This window comes from Arachis ipaensis, chromosome B3 (assembly GCF_059453495.1).
Source record: "Arachis ipaensis isolate K30076 ecotype BB chromosome B3, ASM5945349v1, whole genome shotgun sequence".
Lineage (NCBI taxonomy): Eukaryota > Viridiplantae > Streptophyta > Magnoliopsida > Fabales > Fabaceae > Arachis > Arachis ipaensis.
This window is the reverse complement of record NC_142438.1, coordinates 118,726,207-118,742,058: the sequence shown is the minus strand read 5'-3', so window position 1 is coordinate 118,742,058 and position 15,852 is coordinate 118,726,207. Positions and strand designations below refer to the sequence as shown.

The 15,852-nt window shown below is 34.5% G+C and overlaps 2 protein-coding genes and 1 long non-coding RNA gene across 5 annotated transcripts; 2 read left to right on the top strand and 1 right to left on the bottom strand.

The window, feature by feature from the left end:
• Positions 1-1,247: 1,247 nt before the first annotated feature.
• On the bottom strand, positions 1,248-3,130 carry LOC107630834 (11-beta-hydroxysteroid dehydrogenase-like 4A). Of its 3 annotated transcripts, XM_088507407.1 has the most exons (7): positions 2,810-3,130; positions 2,537-2,729; positions 2,353-2,438; positions 2,130-2,261; positions 1,907-2,035; positions 1,697-1,807; positions 1,248-1,541 (listed from the first exon to the last, which is right to left on the bottom strand). In XM_088507407.1, exons 1-7 carry the CDS (start codon positions 2,993-2,995, stop codon positions 1,518-1,520), a joined length of 861 nt encoding a protein of 286 aa, XP_088363533.1. In that variant the 5' UTR covers positions 2,996-3,130; the 3' UTR covers positions 1,248-1,517. The 3 variants fall into 3 exon arrangements, with proteins under 3 accessions (XP_088363533.1, XP_016189571.1, XP_016189572.1); XM_016334085.3 differs by having other exon boundaries at positions 1,248-1,807; XM_016334086.3 differs by having other exon boundaries at positions 1,248-1,807; positions 1,907-2,032; positions 2,810-3,128.
• A 2,571-nt stretch (positions 3,131-5,701) lies between these two features.
• Positions 5,702-6,672, top strand: LOC148572220 (uncharacterized). Its single transcript, XM_088507259.1, has 3 exons — positions 5,702-5,903; positions 6,017-6,519; positions 6,592-6,672. Exons 1-3 carry the CDS (start codon positions 5,702-5,704, stop codon positions 6,670-6,672), a joined length of 786 nt encoding a protein of 261 aa, XP_088363385.1.
• A 3,233-nt stretch (positions 6,673-9,905) lies between these two features.
• On the top strand, positions 9,906-10,326 carry LOC148572219 (uncharacterized). The gene is made up of 3 exons (XR_015907194.1): positions 9,906-9,943; positions 10,014-10,107; positions 10,193-10,326. It is a non-coding gene; the product is annotated as an uncharacterized LOC148572219 (long non-coding RNA).
• Positions 10,327-15,852: the final 5,526 nt, after the last annotated feature.

Here is a 15,852-nt window from a genome sequence, read left to right as displayed (position 1 = left end):
GTACTTGCCCCTTATTGATGGGTTTGTGAGTTCACCACAAAGAGATTTTTCCGGTGGTGACAGCAACTACCACCACCATAGACTGGTGGTGCTAAACTAAATTTAAATAATTACAAAAGAGAAAAAGAAAAATAGAGAACATATACCTAATTATTGTGGTTAACATTCAACTTAATTATAATTATAAGCACTGTATATATCACAGAAGGTAATTTATCATTTATTTTAGAGATGGTACAGTAGCATTCACCTTTATTTATTTATATACATAAAAAAATCCCATTGGGAGGGAGGGGAATGGGCACCAACATAACTCCAGAATCTTTAAGTAATGGAGGTAATCTGGACACTTGTCTTCACCGCAGCCGACATTAGCTAAGGAATCTCAGTTTTTCTTGGATTCTTTGAATTTGAGTAAGGATAGAGTTGTTCAGTTTTCAATTCTCCATATTGCTTGGCACCCTCCACCAGTCCACCGGAGTCTTGAATTAAAATCAACACGGATGGATCTGTATTCAACTCCGAGTCGGCGGGCTTGGTGGTATTATCCATAATCTTTCCACGAGAGATTTATTGTGGCCTATAACGCAAATTTGGGGAACTGTTCAATCACCTTAGCAGAACTCTGGGCTATTTTTCTTGGTCTTGGTTATTGCGTCTAAGCGGGACTTTATCAACATTATAGAGCGACTTTAAGTTTGTGCTACGATGAGTTACATGTGTCTCATGTTGCTTCCTCTCTGTTACTAGCCATCCCTAGTCTGCTTGCTAAGGAGCGGAGTGTGTCGATGAATCATGTTTTTATGGAAGGAAACGGCTATGCCCATGGTCTTGCTAAGCTTGGGCACTCCCAGGATGCTTTTCTAGTTATGTTTGAGTCTCTGCTTAGTGCTATTTTTGTTCACTCTGACGCTGATTTCAGGACTATTTCTGTGCAATTCTTTTCTTTGGACACAAGCTCCCTTGAGTATTAGGAAAAAATTGTATATATATTTACAGCCTAAAATCATAATTTCAGTATTCCCACCCCAATCTTCTTATTGCTTTATCTGATAATTAAGGACTATACTTGGTGGACACTGAAATTAGTTATTAAAGTCATTTATTAGTATAAAATATATGTTAGAATATAAACATACATTAAAAATAAATTAAACCACATATATTTATACACAAATATATTGGTAGCTGATTTTAGTGACTGATTTTGGTATACGAATAATATTTTTAGATAATTAATAACAAAGTGCGACAAAGAAGAAAGTGGAACAAATTATATAAGCTTTTGTCTGATACAAATTATACTAAGTAAGCAAAGAAGTGGGGAAGCTAATTAGAGAAAGAGTCAAGAACACTGCGGACTTCACTCTCGCCAATTCTCACATACAAAGAGAGCAAGTAATCATGTAACTCATGAATTAGCAAAATTTGCCTGTAACCATGCTAGCTTTACTTGACTTGAAGAGTGTCCGAAAATCATACAAAGCTTCGTAACCAATAATTGTAATCAACTTATTTTAAATTAATGCAAATTTTTTTACCTGCAAAAGAAATTAAGCAAACGGAAGTATCACACAGTACTTTACTCTGGTTTCAGCTCTGTTGCAGAATTATTTATTTTTGGGGAAAGCGCAAAGAAGAGGCGTGAGGCCCAGTCTACTAGTTGAGGATAAAGCAGCTTGAAAGGAAACAAAACCTTGACCCAAGATGGCTCTGTCAAGTACATATCTCCCCTGCATGCGCTTTTCACTATGCTTTCTGCTAATTCAGATGCTGATAACATTGGAATTATTTCCATTATACGCTCCTATATTAATTGCAAAAATATCACAGTTAACTACCAATTCATTATTGTGAACTAAGTGCCTCTGTTGAGAATTCAATTCAATTCAATTTCACCACCAACCTTCTTTATTAGAGTTACTCCCAGATCCGTTTTGACCAAACCTGGTGTGACTATTGTTATGCCAATAGCACAACCAAGTTCCATCCTCAGAGTCTCAAAGTAGTTTATAATCGCTGCCTTGCTTGCCTGCTTAGTAGCGATCAATAATTACACTTTCCATTATTAACACTAAAATTATAATCATATTTCATAATATATATTGCATTGGTTAATGGAAGGTTACACTATAGATACTGAATCTTGGGAGAGGGAACCGTCCAAGAGCCGATGCAATCACAACGATCCTGCCTCTGCTTGTTTTCAGATGTGGGATTGCGCATAAAGTGCCATAAACTGATCCCCAGAAATTTACGTCCTATGTGAAATGTGAATTTACATTACTAATTTAATGTCTAACCATATAAATAGAATAGAATAGATAGAATTTCATGAATGGCCTTAATTACCATAATTGAAGTAAATTCAGAAGCATTACTCCAATCTTTGAATCCTGAAGGCTTGCCAATTCCAGCATTATTCACCAAACAATCCACTGCGGACAACATACACAAATTGATACAATTCTATCATAAAAATGAAAATTGAATGATAGCTAGCATAGGACGCACAAAGTCGCATATATATACATACATCGTCCAAAATGATTAACTGTTTGATCCACAAAACGACGAGAGTCTTGGAGCTTTGAGACATCAGCAGCGATGATGATAACATCAGGAGAACCCAGAGATCTGGCCTTTTCAGCCACAACTACAAGATTGTCCTCCCTAATGTCAACCAGTGATAAAACTGCTCCTCTCCTTCCATATTCATATGCTAGTTGCTTTCCAAAATAAATTAAACAAAGGTTTATTAACTGCAACTACATATAACAATCATATAGAGAGAGAGAGTGGAGCAAACCTCGCCAATCCCTGAGGCTGCCCCGGTGATTAGTACAACCTTGTTTTCCAATTTTTCATCGGTTTGAAACAGCTTCCTTACATAAATAAGAACCTTGAAGATAAGGAAAGGTATCATGAAGGAGGATAGAAGCACCAATGATAGTGGGGGCAATGCAATGTTCAGTAGCTTCTGAATTGCAGCCATGATTGCTTTGATTAAATATACCGAAGAAATCAAGCAGAGCTTATACTTATACTATCAGTGTATAGTGGAGTAGTGGTAGTTTAATCTGCTACTAGATTTTATATTCTCAATCTACTTCATCCTACTGGATTATGTTATTTCCTCAACTTTTTTTATTAAGCAACTCATATCGAAAAATCTCAGAAAACAAAAATATTTAGTCCAAATTTGTCAAAATTTATTATTTTTTATTTTATATAATATACTTTGCAATAGATAAATATTAAATAAGATAAATTTAAACTATTTAAACTAATTTTTTTTTGTCTCTCTAATATGATCAATTAGATATTAACCTGATATATTTTTACCAATTTCATAATTAATGTAATTAGATTCTTGTAACTATTTTAATACATACAATTAATTTTAAAAATTAATTTAAAACTTACGTCATGTTTAGGATATTTAATAAGATGATAAAGGAAAGCAAATGCATATATAAACAAGAATTTAGTTAGCAATGAGTAATAGCTCAAATGGCATAGTCTCCCCATACTCAATTAAGAGGTTGCGAGTTTGAGTCTTCTATTTTTGGTAAAAAAAAAATTTAGTTAATTTGTTGTTATTGACACATTTTAAGAATACAATAATAAAATTTTTTTAACGTTAAAGTATTAAATTGGTCTAAATTTTTATTTAACTTTAATGTAGTCCTGTCATGAAGTTAATGGTAAATAATTAACGTCACTATTCCACCAAATCTTAATGTCCTTTCTTGAAAAAGAGGTACAAGTTCGAAAGGCACATAAGCAGCAGATGCATCACCACAAGCTATTGACCTTGTTTCAAGCACATGAAAAACATGGTCAAGAACTCGCTTTCTAGTTTCTACAGAAAAGTCATCGGTAGTGACGATGACAAAAAATACTAATTATAAAAAAAATAAAACAATAAAAAACATAATTTTGATACATCCAATCTTCACACGTCTTTCGTGTCTCTACCTATTTAATAGATGATATTTTTTATTAATTTTAAAATTTTACTTATTATATATTTAATTTGTTACAAATTTTTTCGTATTTATAAGTTACAATTATTTCATATCGTATTTTGTGAGTTAAATGAGATTTAATTATTTATTTTACCAACCTAAAGTAGTTTTTATTTCTTTTGTAAATAAAATCTTAAAATTCTATCTTTTAAAACTAATTTATACTGCATTAAAAAATTTTTTATAATTTGTACCATCTTAAATAAAATATCTATATAAAATATAAAATGTTGTTTAGACTAAAAAATATTTTTAAAAAAATGTGACTGTTAAAATCTTTTCATTGATTTTTTTTTTTAAAATAAATTAGACACTATTATCATGCATTAATATGTTCTACTTTATTATCATAAACTTAGATCTAATGTATATAATCTTTGTCATTTAGACATATTCTTATACATAAGTTAAATATAATTTTACGGGCCTGCTACACATACAAGTATCCAAGCATCCAAGTTGGCCCAGCCCAAATCGAAGACACGCGCATAAGGAAGCATAACATGGCGCGTCAAAATCACGCGCTCAACACAAACAGTTACGTATGGCAGACTCTTTCACTTCCTCCACTTCTTCCACTTCTCAAAACGCTTCGAAAACAAGGAAACGCTACCATTTTCGAGCAAAAATCAAAGTTCAAAATATACAAATCGTTATTCGAAACCTCCATCAAAACAACATCAAACTCTCCGTGAAGAATCTGAAGAGAAAACGAAGCAACAATACTCAACGTAAGTTCATTAAGATTACTGTATATTTTAGTTTTCTTCTACGTCGTTCTTCTAGGGTTTACTGTGCTATTATTCTTGCTTCTTTGTTACACTGTTCTAAGTTCTACGTCATTCTTCTAAGTTCTACGTCGTTCTACATTCTTGTTCTAAGTTCTCTTGCTACTGTTGTTGATTTTTGGGGGTTTATTCCGTAGATTGGGGGTTGTATACTGCTTGAACTTGTAATGTGGCTTGATATTGATGCATGTTTGACTGATATCTGACAGATATATACGAATGTATCTGAATAATATCTATCTCACTGTTATCAATGGGTGTATCTGATTCTTACATATGGGTGTATCTTACTGTTATCAATGGGTGTATCTGACTCATATATGCGTGTATCTTACTGATATCTCAATTAATTTGATATTGAAGCATGTTTGAGTGATACCTGACTGATATATATGGATTTATCTGAATCATATCTATGGGTGTATCTCACTGTTAACAATGAGTGTATCAGATTCTTACATATGGGTGTATCTTACTGTTATTAGACCTTGTAATGTTGCTTGATATTGAAACATGTTTGACTGATATCTGACTGATAAATATGAATGTATCTGAATAATATCAATGGGTGTATCTCACTGTTAACAATGAGTGTATCTGATTCTTACATATGGGTGTATCTTACTGTTATTAGACCTTGTAATGTTGCTTGATATTGAAGCATGTTTGACTGATATCTGACTGATATATATGAATGTATATGAATAATATCTATCTCACTGTTATCAATGGGTGTATCTGATTCTTACATATGGGTGTATCTTACTGTTACTAATGGGTGTATATTTGTGTGTATTTTTTGTTTCAGACAAAATGGCAGCAAGAAACCAAACAAAGGATCTTAAGTGTGCCACACATCTCCTGAGTGATAAGTTCAGAAACATGACTGAGGAGAAGAAGGCAATTGTCAGGGATCTCGGATTTGGTGGGTTGATGCACGTCCCACCTTTAAGGGTGGATCACCAACTCTTAAGGGAACTGGCAAACAACTTCAAACTTGGGGAGAACAGACTGAAGACAGGATATGGTTCTTTCCAAATAACACCAAAGACAATAGGTGATGCGCTTGGCATCAATGCAACAGGTAACTAGCTCAAAATTATAGGTGTATATTAAGTTCATGCTTGGGTATATTTAAGGTTGATGCTTGGGTGTTTTTGAACCGATTTTGATACTTTGTTGTTTTCTTTTTTGTAGGAAATCTGTTTCCTGAGAAAGTTGAGTATAAGCAACTTTATAAGCAACTTTCTGATGATGACAAAATAATTTATAGAAGATTTCAGGGTAAGACCCTCAAAAGTCTTACCGATGAAATGATGGAAATAGGCGTTGGCAGCGAAGAGGAACGCCTGATGTTCAAGAGGATATTCATCCTCTACATACAGATGGCGTTCCTTTTGCCAACGACGATAAACAAAATATCGCCCGTGCACCTCGCCCCAATTTTTAAGATGGACGGCATATCGGAGAGAAACTGGGGGGGGCATGTTTTGACGTTCTTGATCAAAGGCATCACAGACTACCAAGAGAAGAAGAAGAAGGCAATTGATGGCTGCCTCTTTGCCCTCATGATAATATACTTCCATCTTTCTGAAAACAAAGGCAAGAAGAGGGCTGAAAGACCACCAAAGCCTTGGATTGCCAACTGGACTAAGGAGCAGTTGGTGGAAAGAATGACTGCAGAAAGAGAAGAAATTTTGGTAAGTAAACATAATATGTTGCTTGTATTTTATTTACCTGAATGCTGCTAGCTAAAATATCTCATGTTTCAGGGGATTGTGAAGATGGCGGAGACAAGAGCAAGAGAAAAAATGAAAGAAAAAGAAAAAAAAAGAAAAAAAAACAAGAAATAAAAAAAACAAAAAAAAGGAAGGCGAGTCCAACATCGTCTTCGGAGACAGAAACAGCTACTGATAGTGACACTTCTACCTCTGAGTCTGAGACTCAACAAGACTCGGAGGATTCAGCAAGAAAACACCCCATCAAAAAGGGGAAAAAGTAAGTACCATACTTGGGTGTAATTTCTTTTTCGAGTTGGGTGTATTTTGTTGATCACGTTGGGTGTATATTTAGTATGTTCTAAATAATCACTGTTTGCCTTCCAGAATGGACTCCAGAAAAAGAAAGCAGAGGCAAGAGGAGGCAGATTCTGATTCAGAATCTGAATCTGAACAAAGTGATGAGTAATGTCCTGAAATTATTACTCCTTTCTTTTGGCTTCATTATAAAGATTTCGTGTATTAACTGAAGTGTCTATTATTAACTTATAGGAGCGAAGAATCATCACCTGCAGAGAAGGAGAAGGAGAAGAAAAAAACAAAAACAACACCAAAAAAGTAAGCACTTCTTTGCATAATATTCTGTGATAAAATTAATTTTTTATTTCTGATTGGTACTCTTTTTTTTCCACCCAGAACACAACCAAAAAAGAAAAAAGTTCTCGTGGAGGATTCACCTCCTAAAGAAGACCAATACTTTGACGGGTACAGTACCTCGTAAGCTATATTACCGTCTATCGTTGTAATTATTTTTGTTAACATCTTCTTTTATGAATGTAGTGAGACATATGAAATATCAAGTGATGAACTGGATGAATGGCTAGGGCAAAACGTTGATAAATCTGCTGCAGAGGGGTATGTCTTGCAGGGCTGTCTATTTCATATTTTGTTGTGTTTTGTATGCTAATAATTGTTTCTTGTTTCGCAGCGAGAACCAACCTGACCTGCGATCGACAGAAGGTCGCTATGTGTCGTCTGAAACGTAAGAAGCTTTATTATTTAATAAAATCTTGTTATCATGATTTGGGTGTGTCTTGTGGAACCATTTGGGTGTATTGTGTGGATCAAGTTGGGTGTATGTTGTTTAATAAGTTGGAATATTAACTTTGTTGTGTTGCTTGGATCAAATCTGTCTTAGAATACCGGCTGTGAACTTGGGAACTGATGCTCCTTCCTCTCAAGGACACACAGAACAGAGTAGTGTAAACCAGCCGTCACAGAGCATGTAATTTCTCTTTCAAATAACCGTTACTTTTGTTCTTCTATTACCCTTCTACTTTTAATTCTGTATATATTTTTTTTTAGAAAAAAAAGCTCTTTATTATTTTATTCAAGAAAAAAAAGGCAGGAAAAAAAAGCAAAAACTGCAAGTATGTAAGTTCTCAAAAAAACAAAGCCTGTCTTCTTTTTGAATTGTTCGGGTGTATTTCTTGAATTTCTTTGGGTGTATTTTAGGTTGAGTCCGTCTGATTCGAATATGATGGTTGTGAGGGAACAGACACCGTCCGAAGCGCTTGCAATGTGAGTTTTACAATAATATTCCAACCTTATAACCTTATTATTTTCAAAGGCGTTGTTAACCTTTCATTTTTCTTCTTGTTTAGAGTCCCGATTCAGGTTTTTGTGCCGGCATCCCAAACAACCACTGAGACAGATTTTGAACCAACCCCTATGCTACAGATTGAAGGGACTACAGAAACGTAAGAAATAGTATTGAGTGTATATTTGTTTGGAGTTTGGGTGTATATTAGCTAACAGTTTCGGTGTATATTGTTCCTGATTAGTTTCTTTTACGCCGTGATTAATTTTTTGTAACTGTGCAGCACTCCTGAAACCCCCAAACAACTTCAAGAGACCACACCCACGGTTCCCCCAGCTCCAACTAAAATGTAAGTTCATCAGACTAAAATCAATCTTTGCTTATCATCCGTATATTCTTATTCTTATTCTTATTCTTATACATGATGACGCAGTCATCCAGACGCAGAAGACGCTGCTGCCCTGTTGATGATGGCACGGACAGCTTCCTATGTTCCTAAAACAGATCCAGGGGTGCCATCATTCAGCCTTGGATTGACTGATTCAAGCCAGGAGGGGGCGTCAACGCAGGAGACAGAAAGGGAAAAATCTCCAGAAGCTGCGAATTTGATAGAACAATTGGACAGTTTGGTCCAAATAATAGCAAGCAGCGCGACGAAGGGAAAAAACACAAGTCCACAAATTCAGAGGGAGACTGGGGGAGAAAGTTCTGCAAAGTTTGAAACTCCTCGGGGATTATATCAGATTACGGATGATATGAAACAAAAGTGCTACATCTGGGGGACAAGACTGAAGGAAGATGCAGATGGCAATACTAACGAGTATGAGGAAATGTGCACTCTGATTGGCCAAGGAAAATACATTTTGATGAGAATGCACCTTGCTTCCCTCCAGGCAAAAAGTGATATAGAATCTCAGGTAATATTATAATAAGATTAATGTTTTTACACCAAAGTCAATTACAATGCTTATTAATGTAAAATTGATTTCGGCATATATTTCTAGATTGTATCTGCCATCTGCCTCATCCTCAACAAAAAAAATGAAAAGAGATTCAAGAACAAATATACTGTCTCCCCCCAGATATTGTGGTAAGTGTTACTTCTACGAACTTCGGGTGTATTTTCTGTATTGATTTGGGTGTATTTTTCACATTCGATTGGGTGTAAGTTTAGTATTTCATTTCTTGTTTCCCATTCTTGCAGTGCATGGCACTTTCGGATCACCCAAACGGGGAATTCGTATCACCGAAAATGAAAAAGAAATTCAGGGTGGAAGCCTACCCGAGTTTCATTCCCTTCATAAATAGAAAAAAATTGACTTCACACCCATATGTAAGTTTTCGTTTGCTAAATTTGTTAGTACGCTTATTTACTTATTTGCAAAATAAAATAACACACTGTTCATGTGTGGCAATCCTTTAGATTTTTGCCCCTGTCTGCTACGCGGGGCATTGGTGGTTATGGCTGATAAATACAAGAAAGCGGAAATGTCAAATACTTGACCTGCTACACAAAAAGGCTCCCACTGATGAGAGAAAGGCCATTAATAAATTCACTGTAAGTTGCCTCTGTCTTCTTTACTTTAATAGATAGGTCTATTTCGTTATTTGTAATGGGTGTATATTGTCCATTCAGTTGGGTGTATCTTGTCCATTCATTCGGATGTATTACTGATTTGTTTTCGTATTTAAGGGATACGTATTTTCAAGATTAATAACATATGCCGGCGGGGAACCTCTTCAGAAAGGGGAGAGGGAGAAGGAAATTAAATCACCATATGTTAAAATATCTGGCCAAAAAACAAGGTATATATTTGTAACTCTGAACATTAAACTTTTGTAAATGAGATTTGTAATTTATTTTCTTCGTTTTCAGCTATGACTGCGCTGTGTACGTTATGAAGTGGATGGAGATAATTGAGCCGGAAAACATCAAAAAGGGGAAGTATCAATGGGATAATTGGCCACAGGTAACTGTCTTTAGAACCATATAACTCTGTATTACTTTACTGAATTAATATTGCTGTTTAAACAGAATATACTTTTTAATTGTAGGAGGAGGTGGACCACTATAGAGTGGAGTACGCATCCCGGATACTATTCAGTGAGATGAATACACAGAGAGATCAGGCAATTAGAGAGAGTAGTGCTATAAGGCTGTCGAAGCCATCCTCTATATTATTAAGTCCGTTTTGTCAGATTAATTCTGCTGATATAGAAACTGCGTAATCCATCTGCTGGGTAGTTTGTAAATTAACAAATGATGTAAATATTTGCCATTTATCAACAACTTCTATTCTATGTATATTTTTTCCCATAGTTAAACTATCTGTGCTGGTAAACTGTCTGTGATGTATTCAAAAGCTGTATTACAGGTGGTAAAATATGAAGGAAAAAATCAAGGCATATATAAACACAAATTATAAACTGCTACACCCAAACTGTCTGCGCTGTATTCAAAATGTATGAATTACATGTACTAAAATATGAAGAAAAACATCAAATCAAATATAAACCCATAACCTGAGAATTTTTACAGCTTTTGTTTTATATATATCTATATATGTGTCTATATCTAAATTGTGAATTAACGAAAATACACCCAAAATAACAGTGCTTTTACACCCATATTCTGTAAAACTATACACCCAAGGAGTTATCCCCTGCTGCTGGTACCCTAAACTGATAACTCATAACGTGTCCTTGATATTGGCTGCAATTTGAATGCGCCGCTGATGCAGCATCAAACAGGTTTATCTGAAATATAACACACACACATTACCTAAACTATTAACGAGAAAAATAAACTCAATCGCCACAAATTTAAAGAACATTACTTTTACCTCGCTTAAAACTTTCGTCTTCTTCTTCTTTGTGGCATTTGCGATCTGTTTCTCCAGCTTTGAACCTAGCCTGTTTTTTGGACGTCCTCTTGTTCGAATCCTTGGCGGGCTTTGAAGCTCGTTAACGGATTCCAAGTTGGCGTCTTCGTGGGATAAAGAAGATGTCCCCTTCCTTTTGGCTTTTAATGCTTCCATCTCGGCCATGACGTTATCATACGCACGGTGCAGAATTGCAGTCAGCTCCTCCGATTCGGAGGCAAATTCGCATATATTTTGCGAACGAAAAACCAATTGGTCGAACCTCTTGCTTCTTGGCTCCATTAGTGGCTCGTCATGGCTGCTCTTGATGTGTGTGTGTCGCCTCTTTACCTTCTTGCTCCATCGTTCCAGTATGTATCTCGGTGACACTTGGCTTACTTGTTCGAAGCTTAACACGCTTAGTGCGTGACGGCACAGTATCCCTCTCGACTCGAATAATAAGCAATGGCATTTTACCTCGGCTGCAACCGAGTCATAAGTAACCACAAACTTGTTGAATATTGAGCTGGAAACTTGTTCTCCGACTTCGTATACTGAATAGCCTAGAGCGGAATTCTTTAGTCTGGTGATGCAATTCGCCTTTCCTCTGAATTGCGCTTGGACTTCCCTAAACTTTGCGTGAGTGTACGCATCTTGAAACTGAGCTTCAATGCAGGATTTGGTTGCACACGGTATGACCGTATGAAAATCTGCAGCATCTGATTCTCTCTCTGCTTGCTCCCTGCTTCCGAGGCAATTATCGTATTGTTTGACGAACTGAATAAGCAAGCTGTTCCGGGTGATATACTTGTTAAAAAATGAATGCATGCTCTCGCTCCTTTGTGTGCTTCTCATCCCTGCCCAGAAATGGTGATCCAGATAGATAGGAACCCATATGTGACGGTCTTCGTACAGATCTGCATAATACACCCAAAGACAGTCTATAAATACACCCGGGAAAACATGCAATTTACACCTCTGATGCAGCTTTTAAAAAGACATTACCTGAAAGCCACTTGTTGTCCACAAGACCAAAATTCAGCAGAAAATCGTTCCAATTCCTATCGAATGAGTCTTTGCTTTGAGAGTTCCAAACAACTTGGCTCATTTCTTGTTCGATATCGGCATGTCCCTTGTACCCGTTTAATTTGCTTGGAATCTTCTTCATGATGTGCCAAATGCACCAGCGGTGAACTGTTGTTGGCATACAGGCCTCTAAAGCCCTTTTCATGGATGCGCACTGATCGGTGAGAAACCCTTTCGGAGCGTTTCCTCCCATGCAACGAAGCCAGCTTTGAAATAACCATTTGAATGATTCAATTTCTTCGTTCTTCATCAAAGAGCATCCGAGAAGTGTTGATTGACCGTGGTGATTCACCCCGACAAAAGAACCACAGACCAAATTATACCTGAAACAAATTACCATGGTCCAGAATGCAAAATCATTAGCTACACCCTAACAAATGCTTCGCATACACCCAATGAAACAGCCAATATACACCTCTACTGCGGATTTGTAAAAATAAATTAATTTGGCATCATAAACAGGGACAGTTTGTTACCTGTTTGTATTGTAAGTGGTGTCGAATGAAATGACATCTCCGAAATACTCAAAGGCGGCTCTGCTTCTTGCATCGGCCCAAAAAGCCAGCTTAATCGATTGATCCTCTTCGAGTTGGAGCTCAAAAAAGAAATTCAGATTCTTCTCTTTCATTCTTAACAAATATTTTCCGAATTCCTTTGCATCTTCTTGTTCGGAAACATTCCGCACTTCCCTGGTAATGTAATTCCTCACGTCCTTTTCGATAAAATTTAACTCGCGGTGACCCCTGGCAGCCGCAACAAATTTTTGGTAGGTTTTGCTTGGTCTGATACCGGCCTCCTCATTATTCTCTATCGTACGACGAATGGACATGCTTAGTTCCCTGTGCTGTTTGAGCATCTCTTCTTTGCTTGGACAGCAGGGGTGTGAATGATCCAGCACAACCTTTGAAATGATCCAAGCACCGACATCCTTCAATGTGTGTATATAAATTCTTGCAGGACAGTTTAGACCAGCTATCGGATTGGTCTTCTCGGTCGGAGATATTTTAGATTTCCATTTTCCCTCTCTGCTACATGTAATCAGTTGGTTCTTAATCTCGTTTCCCTTCCTATTTGTGCACCGAACTCTTGTAGAAAAACCTGCAGCCTTGGCGTAGTTCCTGTAAAATTTTCCAGCATCTTCAAGGGTGGTAAAGGTCATTCCGACCTTTGGAACAAGCTCGTCATCAACAACTGAGAGAGGCTGCAAAATATACCGTGTCAGAACTGTAAATACACCCATAGATATGATTCAAATACACCCAATCATGTCTAATACGATACACCCGAACCGCAACAACTCAACTACAGAATGACTTTTAAAGCCATAAACTGTAAATACACAGCATGCAGATATACACCATCTCAAAAACTAAAAACACACCTAATCATGTCTGTTATAATACACCTGAACAACAACAAGTAAATTAAAATAACAAAAAACCAGTAAAGTGTAGATACACCCACACTTCTAGCTAAAATACACCCAAACAAGAATTGATCTACACCCGAGCGTCTGCTACAAATTCCAGGTAATTAATCACAACTAATACATTGAATCGACAGATTCAGGTAAACGTGTTACTTTCACAGTCAATGTTCAGCAATTTTTCAACTACACAATGCTATACAAATTACTGAAAGAAATTTCATACTAATCCTATGTAAAGCAAACCTCAGGGACTTCGTTAGATTCTGACTCATAATCCACTTCGCCTGCATTGAGCTGACAATCTGAGGTTGAATGATCCATTATCTTCAAAACGAGATCAAACTTTGATTTCGGAAAACAACAAATCAAAAATAGAAAACGAAGCTCGAGTTGCAGAGAGAGACAAACGTAACCTAAACGAAGAAGATGCTAGTGAGAAAAGGAGAAGAAAAGAACAATGGAGAAGAAGGAGGGAAAACGCGGGAGAAGAAGAACAACGAAATCTCAAAATAACGAAAACGAAAAGGGAAAGAAATATTTTAAATCTGGTAGTTAGATATACGCGCGATGTTATATAGCGCGTGTAATCAACGTACCTGAAGCAGCGCATATTTTGATTTTATTGTTTAATGAACTTGTAAAGCATACAAGCCATTAGGGCTTGTATGCAGAGCTTTTCCGATAATTTTAATGTTGTCACTTACGCACAAAATTTTAACATTAAATATTTTTAAAATCTGTAATTATAAATTATATTATTTTTTAATATTTAAACCATAAAAATAATCTATTTTTTAAATATATCATTTTATTATAACAAACAAATTTAAAAGATAATACAAAAAATATATAAATTATATCCTATTAATAAGTTATGCTTCAATGTGATTTTAACTAACATTATTTAAAAGTATTTATTTTTTCAATGTCCTATAAAAAATATTCCAACACAAATTATATTATGATAATTTTTTAATCATAATTGATTTTATAAAATCACATTTATACCAACATGTGTCATCTAACTTAAAGTACTTTTATATATGAGCTGTTGCATAAGTTTATTGACCTCTCTATAAAGTAATTAGAGAATGAAATATTAAATAAATACAAATACTAACTTGGAGGGAAATAATTATTTTCGAATAATTAATTTTCTATTCAATTTGTGCTTAAAAGTTGAAATAAAAAATATCTTTTCGAAAAATAAAACTACTATTATAAAACTATATTTTTTTTACAACTTACACAATATAATACAATTCTACAAATTTACACATATTTTTTTAAGATAAAAAACTCTTTAATTAAATCAAATTAATAGAGTTGTCATTTACACAAAATACTTACTGGTGTATTTTTGTTAGCATCAAATACAGATTTATTATTTTGATTAGTTACCTTTATTCAAGATGCTAAATAATCATAGTTTAAATCGTTATGTATTCAGTAAATCAGAAGAAAAGTAGACTATAAAAAATAATAAATAAATAATAATTAAAAGTAGAAAATAAATACAAATACTCTTATTTAAGGATACGATTTCTAACTATATATTTTAACATAAATATATGCTTTTAAATTATTTTCATGCTTTTTTTTTTATAAATTCAACTTACCAAAGCTAAAAGGCAATTAGTAAGATCAGTTCCACAAAATACATCTAACAATAAATTAATACAAAAAAAAATAATATAAATATTTTAAAATTTTTATTTTACCTTTATTTTTTTAGATACCATTCATCATATAGTTAAATTGGACACTTGTCAAATAACTAAATCTAAATACTTGTCAAATATTTAGTTATGACACTTGTTAATTAAATAATCTACTACTACTTTTTTATTATATATTAAAATAGATGTTTGTTGAGGTTGGTTGTGCTTGTTAGTAAGAAAAGAAAAATGGAAGTTGTAAAGAAGAAAAGGGAAGTAGGTTTAACAAATTATATAAATTAAAATAATAAGAAAAAAAATTCAATGTTGGTACATATAAAAATGTTAGGATATATATATATATATAATAAGAATGTAGTAATAGTTTATTATTTGACAAATGTTCAACACATATAGTCGACAAGTGTTTTATTTAAATGATTGATAAGTGTCTTACTAATTCAAAACTTAAACATAAAATAAAATAAAATAGATAATAGATATAGACAAAAAGTAAGCACCAAGAGTTTGTTTAAAAAGTATGAGTGTGAGAAAAGAATTTTATTTTTTTAAAAAAAGAATTTATTTTTATTTAAAATTTAATTTTATGGTTTAGAATGACTTTAATATACTAATAGAGTAGAATTCAATTATTTGATTTGGAATAATTCTTACATAAAT